Here is a 16,567-nt window from a genome sequence, read left to right as displayed (position 1 = left end):
AACAAAATGATATACATATAAAAAAGTAGACACCTAACAGAACCTGGCCTCATATTTTGGTACATTATTTAAAAAAAAAGTCAGTCAAAATAAATTCATTTCTGAATGCTATTTTTTAAAAGTGTTGAAAATTTGATACTACTTTAGAAATCAAGGATTAGGTATGTTTATCTTTTTTGGGGTTTTCAACAGGTCACAGGTGTTTCTTTCCTTCTATCTTTCCTGCATTGAAAGTATGACAGAACCCACAGTGGAAGGCGTCATCTTGCACCAAGGAATGGAGGGTAGGCATGTCCAGAACTGACAATTTTAATCAGCAAAGAGAAGCATTTTTAGCTTGCCCCAGTGTTCCCTGGAATTGCCGTATAATAGACATTAAAATAGTCAGAGTCCTTCCTTATATGCTGGACAAGCATTTTACTAGAAATGCAAAGCTGAAACTGAATCATATCCTAAAACTTTAGTGAGAAAAAAACTCAGGAAACGAGAACATAGCAGCTGAGGGCAACTACTAATAAAATAATATTAATTCAGTACAGATATATGTAATTGATGATGTCAAAATGGCTCATCAGAACCATGGTAGGTTAAGATTTTATAAGGATTAAAAATTAATAGGAAAGTGGAAATTAAAGATATAGATAACCGTTTAAGAATGGCTTTGGATAAGTTGAATCTGATAAAATGGCATTACAGTTACCTAAAAATACTTAAATTAGTATTTAAAAAATATATAGTACAAGATATATATAAAATACAAGTAGACTTAAGTGATTGGGAAATGCTGGGGTAACTGGCCATTTCCTATATTACCATTTCTGTGGAATACAATTTTAGTGACAATTTTTTTCCTTGATTGTCAGCGATATAATGATGTGCAAATTATTTTTGTCTCGGAAAGAGCAACTTTTGTGTAAGATTCAAAATTTCATGCAATGCTTCTTATAAAGCATTATCATGTCTCAAATAGTAAATTGAATTTTCTTCCCCATCATTACATAATTTCAATTAAGGGACACAATCCTTCCATGCACATGACTCCACTTAAACTGATTTTATTGGTAGTTACCATGCCACACCAGGTGCAACAAAACTGTAAGAAACAGATTCATGACCTGTCCCTTAAAGAAAAGGCCAATAAGCAAAACCAAAATAAACCAACCAAACAGAATGACAACAAAAACTCAACAAAAAAGTAATGGAATAATGCAGGTTTTGCCAAGAAATTCACATACCTTCCCCACAGAAATAGTTGTGATCATTACTGCCTATATCTAACATGGTGGTGGCATCAGAGCTAAGTAGTCTTGGAGAATGCTGCTAATTTTCCTTTAACAGTGGAAAGTTTGCTGTTAAAGCACCTTTCACCAAACTCAGTGTACTCATTTCCTTTCCTCTTTTTGCAGAGGGAATAATCGCAACATCACTTTTGCTGTTCAAGAGTTTACACCCAGAAAGCCTCCAAATTTCTTGTGTCACGTCTTGACAGCCGTTTCATTGTTTGGTCCCTTCTCATGATGGGGCTCCAAACCTTGGTGTCTGTGCTTTTGATTTAATGACTTCACATAAACATGGGAGGAGTAAAGCTGCATAACACTCCTGGCAGCACCCTGATGAGAGGTTCAAGGAAGAAAAATGTGCCTACTCCCAAAGTGAAATAACACTTGAGAAAGTATTCCTTGCAAGCAGATGCGTGAGAGTGTAAAAAAGTCAGTGACCCCTGCAGAATAAATGTGGTTTGCTACACACATGAAAAAAAATGGAGCAGATAACACACACCTTCTGGACAAAGCCAGTGATACCTGAGAGAGTCCAAAAACTTGTGAATTACATGGTATCTGCTAGCCCATGTTCACCATCAATATATCAAATAAAGAATTAGACACACAAAAGTATGATAAAATGCTATCAGAGGTCAATATCCGCTTTAAAGTACATATTTATAAAAAAGCTTTTATTCACCCGTTCCTATGCCAACTGTGAGTGGTGAGGTCAGGTAACATTCAGAGAAATTTATTCTGTCTTCAGTGTTCCTAGCATATCTTACCTGTTAATGTGCATAGAAGTAGAAAAATCGAAATTACACTGATTATATGGAATTTTCACTATGAGGTTGCATGGCCTTAGTCAGTCACAAACAAGTTACCAGTACAAAAAGAAGCATCTTTTTCAAGTACAGAGAGATCTAAATCCTTGATGCAGGATTAAAAATTTATAAATTACTTCTGTAATTCTATGAAGACAAGACCTTAAAAGACACTTGGAAACAACAAAATATCTTTAAAATATTGAGAAAAAATAAATAATATTTTTAAGTAAGAAAATAAATATTGTCTCATGTATATAATTTTTTTTTTCTACTCATGTTGCAGAGTGGTTGCAGTCCACAAAATCATGCATATTGCAACACTTAAACCATATAGTTTAATGCTTGTATCTGATTTAATCAGTCACTTATATAGAAAAAGAGACTTTAAAAATGTACATTACTATTTTCAGCACTGTTCTTGGACAGAGAGTGCTTTATGCCTTCACAGCACTTCTCTGCTAAGGCATACTTTACTTGAGAAATGCTGCTTTAACAGTTTTTCTTCTGTGATAAAACAACTTGGCTTGATCTATACATAAAATTAAATAAAGCCAGCCAAAATGAAGGTATTCCTAACAATGGCATTAATTAGAAAACATTTCAGTAAATTTTAAATTCTAGGAGTAGCAATAGAAAATTGCAGGCTTTGATTTTGAAAACTATCTATCAACAGGCATCAACCAGCCTGAACTTAATTCCATTTATATTGTCTTATTTGTCCCCTTCATAATTTGATTGAAATGTAAAAATTTTCTCTGTTAGAAAATGTCTCTTTCCTGTATGTATAGGCTTAAATTATGGGATATCTTCCAATATCTCAGACAGTTCTGCTGCAGTCTGATTAGTGCATTATTTTCCTATTTAGATATGGTGGGAGCAGGGGAAGAGGAGAAGAAAGATACAAACAAAAGCTGTAGCAATGAATTTAAAACATGAAATCCACAGTATTCATAGCTGTTGTGGTTTTTTTTTTTTTTTTTTTTTTTTTTATGAATACTTTAAAAACTATGTCAAAGCATTTTGGTACTGCAGCCAATCCTTTGTGTTCCTCACACCCTCAAGCTTTTGGAGCCCTCCAAGATGCCAAATACATTTGGTCAAGTAGTAAAATGACCATCCCTTTCTCACTTGCTGAACAATGCCTTTGTTTTATTCTGGCTTAGACAATTGATTCAAGATAGGAACTCTCCCCAAACTGAGATACAGCTACACATTGAACTTAAAGCAGCTTATTTGAAAACTTACCCGGCTCTCTTTACTATAGACCTGCTAACTTGCACAGAAATAAGGGACTAAGATGATTCAGAAATTCCAGCAGTTCTGCTGTTAATTTTTAACCTGATAACTTCCACTGGCATCTACTTGCTAAGCAAAGAGAAAAATAAATTAATTTCAACTATGATGAGACTGGGGCAGAAGACTGTCATACAATTCGGTATATGTGATATAAGTAACTTTTTCCAAAAAACAAAGGAAGAAAAAAATAATGTGTCTTATACTACATCTACAATGTTACCATGTCGAGAAGAAAAACAAAATAGAGTAACATTATGGCATTATTGACTAATTGGAACTACTGGGATATAGAAAATGTCTGTTGTTCTAAATAAATTATGCATAAAACCTAATTGCTTCTGCTAATGATGGCATATCTCAATATTAATAAATGCAGCAGAGCAAATCTGACAAAGAAATCCGTGTTTGTCACATAACTTTTAACAGAAAATTGTAACATTAAAAAAGGAATTATTAAATCTATTAAAGAGTCTATATAATAAGTATTTACCAAGCACTGCTCAGACCATGCACAGTGAGTAGGATTCTGGGGGGAGACAGCACCAATGAGCCAAGAGAGATGGCCATTATCAGTATTAGAAATCACAAAATAAGCAAAAGCTTACACTGTATTTTGGAAAGACAAAAATCAGAACACTGCAAAATCTACATCCTAGTCTGATTTTCAACAAGTATTTTAAAATGTTGTTTAGTATTTTATAAGGGCTTAACTGGAAAATACTTTTGTAATTTATTTATATGCAACACCTTCCAGTAGACAAAACATATTTGAAGGTTTTTATATGCTAACTATAGAATACATTAATCCAGAGAAGTTAGCCATTTCTTGGATTGATCTTATAATTTTTCACACCTAAAAGACACACAGACATTCTACATGTCATACTTCAGTAAATATCTACTTGACACTTCAGAAAATTAAACTCTTGTACACAGTCCTATATCCCTGTAGCTATAATGTCCGTTTGTGACAGACTCTGTTGACTTTGTCAAACCAGTATCATAAACTCAGCCACACAGAAGGAAATATCCAAAAGAATAAAAGGAATTTCAAATTATTTTTTCCTCAAAATATAATTTCACAATCATGTTTATTGGACAGTGATAAGCTACGGAGGTAAAACAGTGATAATAGTGGCAGAAGTAGTATCACACAATTTGCTCGAAGTCAGCCTACTTAAGAACAGATTTTGGTCAATGCCAGCTTATTTAATGGCTGATTTATTAAGACTACAGAAGTGCCACAATCTTAGATAGCATTTATGCTGCCTAAGGGCAGGAAGCTTTAGGGCTGTCTTGAGTATGTGTAAGTACTGAGTGATCACCAAGAACCAATTAATGATAAAGTTCAGACATGTTAGAACACAGACTACTGATATCTGAATTGACTTGACTATTTTGGAATTGACTGCTGATTTGTGATGCTAACTTTCCAGATATTTATGCCAGCTACATTTGTTAGATAATTTCAATATAATTTAGGAAATAAAGTAAAAATAATATTGAAGTACCACATGATGAATGAATGCAAGCAGCTTCAAAGAAAAAAGTCCTAAACCCTAAACTTTTACACCTTCCAGAAATGTTAAAAAGTGTTACCTAATAATTTGCCATATTTATTCTACATTTATAGAGATACAATCTTGCATAACAGCAATTATGTCACTTAGGCTGATTTTTTTACTTCAGGACAAAAATTTGTTTCTTTAAATGATGTGAACAAAATTGTTGTCCATCCAGCAGTTCTGAAAGCTAATTAAATATAGAAATAGAAAATTCAAATAGAAAATTCAGCATTCACGCTGCACATCTCTAAATTTGCTTCTTTCCCTACCTTTTTGTGTATACTCAGATGCATCCATGAAAAACAACAACAAAAACCAACAAAAAACCCCCAAACCTCCCCCCCCCAAAAAAAAAAAAGACTCTAACCAAACCAAAACAAACTCTCCACCCATGAGTGATGTTGACATTCTGAATTATAGACAAGAGATGAACATCATCTCTTCAAAAAATACTGTCACTTAGGGCCAGATCACTCTGCAGGAGGTATTTTCCCTTATTATTTAATGCAATAATAGCGCCACGTAATTTTTGACACCAAAATCTACATAATGTAATTTATTGCTCTAATAAATAATAATATACTATAGCAAAGAAAATAAGATGGTAATTAGCTGCCCTGTTTTTCAAATAACTGGGTAATTATAGAGAAGAAAATCTTATAGTTGGTCTGAAAGCAGAGACCACTGGATCCTATGTTGTACATGATTTTTTTTAACCAAAGGCTTGGTCTTGTTTCCATCTCAACCATTCTGTGAGCAGTGAGAAAAGCCTGTGGCATGGCTAAGACCACATTTGTATAACTATATAATTTAAAGACAAATTTCTAAACCTGCTTTACTCCATGTTGCAACAAGAGTTTTCACTCCTATGTGACAGGGGAAAGATATCAAGTTTCACTTTTAAACTTGAGAATGCAATTTAGATCACGTCAGTAAAGTTTATAACATATAATTAAAAGTGGCTGAGAAAAATCGTGTCTGTATAGTTCTGTCACTCACAATATGGGATTTTTAAACTTAACTGTACAGCTAAAATACTACAGCTTTGCAGTGATATGAGTGAATACTGTAAAGAATTAACAAGAAAACATGAGGGAAGAAAAATATGCTTTAGAAAAACTCAAAATTACACAGTAAACTTATCCACTTACACAAAAAAAGCTATGGATTGTCTTCACTTAAATTACTGCAACACTGCATGCATTCATTTTAGACAGAAAGGTAAAGTGCATTGTAAAATGCATCTATAAAGTTAGCACTTCTTGGGCTATATCAAAGACAATATCCATCTTCAGTCAATATTGTCCCATCTTTCCCATAACCTTATCATAATTAATCAGATAGAAATTAAAGGATTTGAAGTACACTTAAACTATTTGGAATACATTTTCCAATAGGAATTTCCAGGTTGATGGATATTGGAAAATAGGTGTAAGCATTCACCTGTGATTCTCTTCCCAAAGCTCCTTATTCATCCTCATCCTGCTTTTTCAGACCACAGTCAAAAAATTCCAGTCTTTAGCTATGCTGTGTAAAGCTATTTGTTTAAAAAAGGAGCCACTGCCAATGTCAGAAAAGTTAAATGGTGTCACAGTATCACCTCTGTCCCATTCTTAACAGACCCAAAGTGCACAGGTGAATTGGATACTAATCCATCACTGTACAGTTCTTCTGCCCAGTAGGATTTTTCCTGTTTTTTCTAATGTCTTTTCTCTCTTTTATTTCTCTCTCTCTCTCCACTCATTCTAGAAATAATGAAGAGTTAGTTTGCCCCTTCTTCTTGTCAACCATTACTTGTTTATTTAACCCAAGGAACGTTTAAGCAAGGATAAGAGAAGAAAACCACTTCATCCCATCACCAGTGTTTGTGAAAACAATGGAAATACACAACTGAAAATAATGATAGCACATCACCATTGAAGTGTCCATGTCAGTTTGATGGAGACAGATAATCACGACATAGAGTCCTGTGTTTATCTAATGGTGATATACTTATTTAAATTAATGTTTGATTTATATTTTAGAAAATATCTTTATATATAAAAATATTCTAATGGTAAAAAGAGATTATTAAATTTTATTAAATCAACTAAATAGAGCTCCACAGGGTAATATTATCTGAAGATTGCAATATGCTATTAAAGACTGAAAATAAACAAAGTCTTGAACTTCAAACGTAAATTTGATCAGTCCTGAATCTGCTTCCTGGAGTTGATCACATACTCTCTCACCTGAAATGATTATCCAGTTAGGAGACAGGCATTTTGAATCTCTGAATGCTTTAAACGATCTTAAAGAGAATAATGACTTTTATTTGGAAAAAATGAAGTACTAAGGGTGCTGGTATATTTTTATCCATGTTACATTATGCATGTTGCACGTAACTATCAAACTTCTCAGACTAAACCACTTACCTTATAAAAATAAATACAGTTTTGTATAACTATATTCCTTATTCATTCTTGATCATAACACAGTCTAATTGGTATGAAAAAGACAGTTTCTCCTGTTGTTTTTCATTTGATCAATTCTGTATGGCCAAAATCCAGGCCTCATTATTTCAGGAGTAAAATAATCATAAATTTCAATAGAATGTTTGTGTGTCCCCAACAAAATTACTGAAATTGTAAGCCTATTTTTTTTTGCTTGCATATACAATAGTAGACACATAATTTTGTCAGATTACAAGAGGTTCTCTTGTCCTAAAGATACTCTGTTTTACGATTTCCAGCATGCATAGCTCAGCCAAGAGAGGAACGTTGAAAGACCACCATGACAGCAGAGAGCGTGTTGAGCATCTTGATACAATATGGTAATAGGACGTATATGAAATAAGAATTTACAGTGTAGGCTCTCTATACTTCATCTAGATGATGTTTTCTATTGATAAAGGCCTTCATCACTCTGCACCCAGAATAATTTCAATCAGCTCAGGAAAATCTAAGCTGAGCCATGACAAAATACACTCATAGACTGTTGAAATTATAACATTGGGAAAAAATTCTAGAAAACAGACATTAGGATAGTTTAATTAAACTTAATCAACATATTGGTAACTAATTTTGATTCTTATAATTTAATGAAATAATTGAAATCTACCTTTTTCTCTGGATAAATATTTTCACCACCTTGGAAGAGTGGCTAAGCTGTTTCAGAAAAAACAGTGTAGCTGAAGATTCATGTTTAGTCTGTAGCTGGGGGATATGACAACTTTTCTCAAGATACTGTGTGAGTGCCAAGGCTTAATGATATCCGATTCTGCACAGGTGCTTTAGAAATAATTTTCCCTTAACCTCTCTAATGTTATTTTTTACTGTTTTTTTTTTCCAATGCATGCAATTTTAGTATTCAAAAATTGCATGCTGTTTTAGGATTAAACTGTAAAGGCTCGTTTTTTCGAAGAGTACTTTAAATGATCATGGATTTCAGTGGGATTTAGTTGTTAATCATAATTTTAAAATATTATAGAGAAATATTTCACTCCTTTTTATAAGTTATTTTGATTTCACCTCTGGTGTTACTACCAACTGATTCTCTGCCCACTATTTATTCTGCCACATATGAATAAAAACAACAATGTGTGAGGCAAAAAACTTGTAAGACAACAAGAACTCTGCAATTTTTTTCGCTCAATGTGATTTTAGGTTGTGTGCAGTTGCATTTATGTATTCGTGTATCATATTTAATCTGTAAATGCAATAAACCCAACTTTTTCCTTGTAGAATATCATATATTACTTGCTGACAATTTTCACATAGAGAACCACTATACCAAACTGATTAATATCTCAGAAATGTTATTAAACAGAACATGCATGTTTGAGGTGATATAAGTATAATATACTCTATTCTCAAAAGTGGTGACAGGAAATTCCTTTTTCTAAATAAACCCCAATATATATTTGTCAATTAGCTTTTGGATATTTACTGCTATGTATTTGTGAGACACTGAGGATTTAACAAGGATCCACCATTCTAGAAAGAATAAATCCTCCTAAGGTCATGGTTCCTATATCCTTCTGATAGGTCTACCCAGCAAATACTGGGGAAAAGTAAAATCCAGGGGAGCATGATAATCTAATTTCACACTTTGATATCAAAAGTATATTAGCTCCAACAAATGTAAGGAATGCAAATTTGTCATTAAGCAACATAATTAAAGGTTTTCTTCAGTGCAGTCTTGCTATGTTTATTCAATGAAGTGTAATGAATTGCAAGATACACAGTAAAACTAAACCCTCATTGATTTATAACAACTTTCAATTGTTAAATAACTATTATGGAAAACATCATAAATTATAAGTAAATGCAGCATTTTTCTATTTCTTTTGCTTTAAAGAAAAAATCAATTTTGTATTTTTATTGTATGGCTTTATTCAGTTGTTGGTTAACAGAGAAAATCTCAGTGGAAGTTATTTTTGATGGTATATGCATGTGTTCATGTGAATAGTTTGAATTTTCATTTTTCTTTTGTATTCTAAAGTCTTGCACAAACAATTAATGCATCCTCACAACATCCCTGTGAGGTAGGTACTTAAGCTGTTTAAGAAAAAGAAAAAAAACCTTGAGAAATTCCCTCTGTTTCACTAATTCAGCAAAGTCAAAACAATAACAATAACAAGGCCGTTGCACTTCTCACTCTGATTTGGGTCATGAAGATGATGTACTGCCTCCCTCAGGTCTCACTAGGTTCTGTATAAATTCTAAAATATTTCATATGAATATTACCTTAGTCCTTGTCAACAGAGCAAGATATTTTTCATGTGAAATGAGAAGGATACTGTAATTGTCCAGTGTACATGTAAATTTCATTGAATGACCTTATTCCCTAGATAAATAGTAAGAAGTAGACTTCTTGTATGAAATATTTAATATTTAAAATGTAACCTTTCAAGGTTATAAATATAGTATATAACTATATATTTTAGGAATAAAACCATATGCAATGGTTACATGAATTTAAAAAGCTGGTGAGTGAATTCATATAAGCAATTCAAAAAATATGCTGATGCACATCTACCTTACATATTTGAAAGAAAAATATACTAAAATAATGTTTATTGATCTGCTAGTAAAATTTTATAATGGATATATTCATCCCCTGTCATGGTAGGTGGTGGATGACATAAAAAGCACAGCGACAGCAGAGTGTTTTCATATAAATTGCATGCACAATCTGATTTCTTACTTGATTATCAAAGGAACAAATATATTCATTAAAAAAAGCCAACTCATTTACAAGACAAAGTGACTCTCATTCTAGCTCCATGTCAATATAAACAATTTGCAACTGATTACATCCATCAAGTTTAATATAAACCATAGTAATCTGAATAGTGTAATCAGATGAAACAAGATTTAATAACATACAAACCAAAGTTAATGTTTCTCTGATTGCTTCCATTAACTGCATAACTATCCAAAGTATTAGTTTTACATATACATTATGTAACTTAGTATTAGAAAAGTTAAAAATACACAATATAGTACATTATATAGAGGACTATATTTATCAAAAGTTTATACATATTGCTGTTTTTTGGAAATTTTTTCATTTTTAAAACATAGTTTACCATATATCAATTAAATGATAACACTTCACATATTTAAATTGTCATTATCCGATCAGTTTGCTCCCTCTGCAATCTAGGTGCATTTAAATATAAAGAAATAAAATTTCATTTTGATGAAACTCCCTTTTACCACTAGCACTTCAAGATTACAGAGAGCACATAAAGCAACAACTTCCTTAAAAGCAAATCTTGTCTTTCTTCATATAAAATCAAAAGCCAAGAAGACAATGTGCAGCATAGTAGGAATGGCAAGAAAAAACTCATTTAAGTGCAAAAGCAACCTCTGGTAAACTTCTAAATGGGTAACACTCAATACATATCTTGTTTGTAAAGCTGGAATACTGACAGTTTATTTCCCCTTTATTTACCCAGTTATTGCAGCATGTATAAACCAGTAAGAATAATTGTATTTTATATACAACTAAACAACTCAAATTCAGGAGACATGAAGATGGTTTGTAAAATTATGTTTTCATCCTGTCAAATTTAAAGTTACATTTTCTTACAAAAACTTGTTTGAGAGTTCAAGCAGAACTTTGAAGAAGAGGATATGTATATATAGTCATAAAAATGTTTCCAATCACTTCCTAAAGTGAGTATAACATATTATGGACAAATAAAAAAAACAATTAAAATTGGCATGGGATGGGTAGTTTGGAAAAGACAACTTTTGTGTTTTTCATGTTCAGTGAAAAAAATAGATGCATGGCGAACTAACATTTTTAAACTGATAAATGTTATGGAAAAATAATGAGGCAACAGAAATGAACACAAACTTTTCATTGCTGAGTTGTTTGTCAATGACTGATTTAACTTGAGGGCAATTTTAAGACCAAAGCAGATCACTATTGTATCAGAGCATATAAAGCTTCCCCCAGTTGCACACAATAGGGCTTTTCTTATTAATATCTGAAGAGTTGACACTGACCCTGTTGCTCTCATTGTTAGTAGGATGCTGTTAGTAGTAGCAGTTGCAAACATATGGGTTTGCCAGTAACAACTCACAATTTGTGCATAGTTGAGTCTTCGAAACTGAGCAAATTTGCTCTCAAAATCTTGCCAGCGCTTGCTGAGCTGTATCAGGGTTGGCTCCACTGCTTTTGCAGCCCCATCCTTAGACAGGCGTTCAGCCTGCCTGTGCACCGCATTCAGATCTTCCTTCTTCTTCTCCAATTCTCCACCAATCTCCTAGTGAGCAAAACCAATACAGGGCCCAGGACAGTTAGCTAACTAGATCAATCAACTTAAAATTAGCAAAATACTTCCGTCAGAAAATCCATTTCCATTTTATTGTCACAAGTAAAATTTACAGCTTATTTTCATATTATTCATATCTTATTTTACATTTAAACAAAACAAAAATATCTGAAATTGAAGAACCTTCTTGGAGATGGGCTGTAGAGATCCTAAGAGCTACTACACTCTGAAACTGTTAGCAGAGGCCAACAGTTCCCATGTTCAGATTCTTGCTAGTACACTGGGATGGGCAATTGGAGAAACTACTTTCTCAGTAAGGATCAGCATATTCAGAACAAATAGTGTTTGAACAGCTTAAAAATATACTATTAGGCTCTTTAATGTACTAGCTAACTCCTAATTTACTCCGTGGGAAACTCAACAGAGAATGAAGCAAAGAAAGACGATGTAAAATAAACCAGGAAAACCTTTGACAGTATGTAAATAAATCTATAGAGTTTGACAGTGACATATGAATATGTTCTGATGAAAATGAATGTGCTAACATGAGATAGAGGTCATCCATATATTGGTAAGTCATTTGTTCATCTGGAACAAAGATACATAAAATCAATTACAATTTTTACTAGAAAACATTTGATGCTTCTTAATACATTGCACACTTTCTGTATTATTGACAAAACATTATATTTAGTATGTTTCAAATTATTTATATAACATTCTGTATAGGAAACAAATACAAAATATAGCACAACAAAGAAATGTCACTCTAAACACAGATAATTAGTGTTTACTTTACTATAAATAGAAATAAAGAACAGAACATAAAATTTTCTGTAGCTATAAGATAGGATTGTTTGTTGCATTTGCTGTCTGTTCTACTGATAAACTATCACTCAAAACGATCTATCATTGCCAACCCAAAACAACATTACCTTTAGCTTCTGCTCATCTTTGTGGTCTGGCAGACCGGCTAACTTTTTCTCAATGTCATCCAGCCATGTCATTAGGTCATCAGCCTGCCTCTTGTACTGATACCATTGATGAGAAATCTCTAAAGCCTTTTTTCTTCTTTGAGCTCTCAAGTCCTGTTCACAGTGCAGACATTATTAGAATATGAATTAAAGGCTTATAAAATATGAACTGGCATGTGTGCACACTGAAGGGAAAAAAAAGTGTACAAGGCTGCTAATTTTTTAATTAAATGTTGATATTTAAAGCAAGTATATGAGTAAATGAACATATTTGCATCAGTTTAACAAATATTTTTTGTTTGTTTAAAAGGAGGTTACCTATTTCAGTGTTGTTCACATGTTGAATAAACCACTGAGACTGTCACCAATATTCAGAGAAGTTAAGACTCTTACATAAATGTCAATATTTTATATAAAACACTTCTGCTCAGAATACTTACTGGACAGATGGAAACACAGCCCACTTAGATCTAGCCAAAAGTGGGACTTCTGTATTTTGTGGACTCCTGTGAATTTCTAGCCTGCATGAAAACTCTGTAGCTATTCAAATGAAAATCACTGCAATGCAGAAATTTTTGCAAGACAGGTTTTCTTTATCTAAATTAAATACCACATACATAACAAATGTCTTGTGTTTATAACTCTGCTTTATAAAGAATTAAAGCTTCTCTTTAGCAGGAAGGTATAAAATGTTTGTTTTCTTCCCTTAGAAATGTTATTAAATATACATTTGCTTTAACTGCTTAACTTCACTCATGCAGAATTCAGAAAATATTTCAATTACTATAATTTCTTATTAGGAAGTAAATTAAAAAATACTGTTATATTTTATATAAAAATACTCAGACTAATTTGCCTCAACCATTCTTGAATTTTTTTCACCAGAGTGAATGCCTTAACTGAGTCACCCAAAGGAAAATCTATCACTATACCATAAAAAACAGCCAGGGAGGATCTGGTCAAGAGCACAGTGCAATAAACACTGTTCTTGTTTCTCCAACATAAAAATTATGAATTGCTTCCATTTAGCTTGGAACAGTCAAAGATACACATAATAGATTTCAAGCTTCTTTTAAACGTGGACAAAACAATAGTATATCCTAGCTACCCTTCTGAATTCACACAGGCTTGTAAAATTGTAAGAATTAGAATGAAGTCCACAGGAAAGGAAAGAGCATGCATAAAAATAAGTAACAATAAAATGTAAACATGCCATGTTCCCCCAACCAAAGATAATTTAATCAAAATTATCCAAAGAAAGAAAGATTCTGTTTGCTGACAACATAAGAATTCTCCTGCAGTAGCAAGAGCCTATAGCTCCAGGTAGGTGACCAAGGTGACTCTCTAATGGTAAGATTCTATCTTTTATCACTTTTATTTGCCATAGAAAGATGGCACTTCCAGTTATATCTGTTAGCTGGTCCACATGGCATGGAAACACACCATGTGCATCTCTAGGAACAGTATCACACAGTTTTACCTCCCAAATTGTGTCAACTCAGAATTTTCATATGCAACTTTGGGTTTCAGCCTCTCAGCTGCTATGTCTATTGGTACTACAACCTAGCCTACCCTAGAGAGGATGAAGCCACTCTTCTAACAGGAATGTAGTGTGTAAGTATTCTACTGAAGGAGAAACAACTTATTCATGGCCAAAAGTGTGTTATTCTACTGAGAATATAAATTTGTGGGGCCTGATTATAACTAAGGTCTTGACTGCTGTTGAAGAAATATATAACTCACATAATATGCTAAAAAAGGAATTATCAAAGAAATCACTGTTGTCCAATTTGCAGTCACACAGTTGTAATGCTGAGGTTAAGACAATACTTATCAAGCTGGAGACTGTAAAATGCCTTTTGCTAGGCATCAAGAGAACTGTATAAGAAAATACATCTATAGCCAAATAGTTTCAAATTACTAATCTCTAAATAGTAATGATGATTAATTTAGCAAGAAGATGCCCTGAAATGAAGAAAAAAATGGGTTTAATAGCATGTGCTTATAACTGTAGCTCCTATACCTTGAGGGCATTATGTTTAGTCCGCAACAGCTGTTGTTTTTTCTTTATTTCCTCACGTTTTTTCTCATCTGTGACTCCCTTTTGAAGCCTGTCGCCCCTTTGCAGCAATTCTTTCACTGTGCTCTCATCCTCTTCACTCTGATTTAAAAAATAACCAATATTATGTGCATGTTAATCTAATGATTACTTAAGTACTAGTAGATACAGACTATGCTAAAGTAATCATGTAAAAGCTACTTGCAGTTGTATACTGATGATCAAGTAACTTTTACTTGCTTTCTACAATATATGTAGAGGGATAAAAGTAAGACAGCATCTGCAAATCTACAGATTTTTGGTATTAGATCTTATGCAGCATCCAGGATAACAGCAGAAAAACAGAGGCAACAACTTGAAATATATTTTACTTTCAAACAAAAATAATAGATATATGTAAAATATTCTAAATCATTGTCAGTAGAGATGGAAATTGCCAGTATGCTGGCAGACCATGCAATTACTGACCATTCTGTGTATCATCACATTGAAAATCAGCTATTCTGACATGCTATCAATAAGCTTTTTTTTATGTAGAAGCCACCTACAAACCTATGAATCTTTGAAACTGAATCTATATCACAGCTTCTGGCTGTGTCTTGAACCACTCTAAGCATTTGATGCAAAGAAAGGGAAGTAAATATGCTCAGGTAGTGGAAACTGCCCCGTCAAACTTGATTGACTTTGAATTTAACTCTACATACACATGCTAAATTCTTCATGCAGCACATAAGCCTAAAATTTTATTTTTCCTGAATAAAAGAAAAAACATCCTGTAAAGATTCCTACCACCACTGATATGAAGCAGACACCTTTGAAGAATTCCTTAAAAGTAAAATAATATTGAGCCTTTATATTGGTTGTAAACAAATATATATTTGATCTTGCTGAGGACTCAAGAAGAGAGGGTTCTAAAGATCAATCTCTCTTTTTGCCCAGTCAAAAAATATTATCTCTCTGAAAATCATTCTGGAGAACATACACTGCAATCGCAATAGCAGCAAAGCACTGCAGTATTTTACTCCTCTTTTTCCTTTCTCCCCACAGCAAATACGAATAAATGGTTTTATGACTTGCAATGATAAAACATAAGTAATAAAGCCTACCACAGCCACAAACCTATTTACATTAATGCTATAAGAAGATTGGTTAAGAACAAATTGGCAAGTGGCATTTCTTTTCATGAGCATTTATTTTAACTGAATGTATTCTTTCATTATAGTGCCCATTTTGTTACATCATTCTGACTTTTCCTGGTCTTTACACTACTACAGAAATTTTAATATTCATTCCTTATTCTGTAATACTGCTGGTAGTAGTATAGAACCCATGGATAAGATTCCTGGTCTGCTTAGCATTTTCATAAGGGACAAGAAATATTTTTCTGATAAACTAAAAATTAAGTTAGCACAAAAAAAAATTAGTTAGTGCTAATTTGGAACTTTTGCTTTTATAATATATTAGCATAGAAAAATGTTGCCCAAGTTATATCTGAAGATCCTTATGCAAATATGGGTTTCTGATTTTCACTCAGATTTTTTCATCTCCCTGCTTATTTTGCTCAGACTTCCATTTCAACCAAATTACCATATCTTTATTGAAGTCCTCCTCTTTCAGATTCACTCCCTGCTGAATTTCAACCTCCAGTGGTTCAAGCATTTTTTGTATATCGAAGTCAAATTGCTCCAATTCCTTCAAAGGAATGAAGGGCTAAAATGGAGAAATACAAAGATTATTTATTTAAAGGACACATTTCATAGTTTTATTAGAAACAGAAATGAAAAGAGATATGTGTGCTACTCCCTATTGATCAAA

At 32.9% G+C, this 16,567-nt stretch overlaps 1 protein-coding gene across 13 annotated transcripts in view; it reads right to left on the bottom strand.

Annotated features, from left to right (window-relative positions):
- Positions 1 to 16,567, bottom strand: part of DMD (dystrophin) — a 1,045,484-nt gene that overhangs the window by 577,694 nt on the left and 451,223 nt on the right. For 12 of the 13 annotated variants that reach the window (XM_068179791.1, XM_068179794.1, XM_068179795.1 and 9 more), the window contains 4 exons: positions 16,340 to 16,462; positions 14,717 to 14,854; positions 12,655 to 12,807; positions 11,528 to 11,710 (listed from right to left, as the gene is read on the bottom strand). In XM_068179791.1, coding sequence (XP_068035892.1) covers positions 11,528 to 11,710; positions 12,655 to 12,807; positions 14,717 to 14,854; positions 16,340 to 16,462 — 597 coding nt within the window. The remainder of the gene's footprint in view (positions 1 to 11,527; positions 11,711 to 12,654; positions 12,808 to 14,716; positions 14,855 to 16,339; positions 16,463 to 16,567) is intronic. The other variant, XM_068179799.1, reaches the window with a different exon arrangement.

This window comes from Anomalospiza imberbis, chromosome 2 (assembly GCF_031753505.1).
Source record: "Anomalospiza imberbis isolate Cuckoo-Finch-1a 21T00152 chromosome 2, ASM3175350v1, whole genome shotgun sequence".
In the NCBI taxonomy this organism is placed as follows: domain Eukaryota; kingdom Metazoa; phylum Chordata; class Aves; order Passeriformes; family Viduidae; genus Anomalospiza; species Anomalospiza imberbis.
Note: the sequence above shows the minus strand (reverse complement) of the source record. Positions and strands in the feature narration are given on the sequence as shown.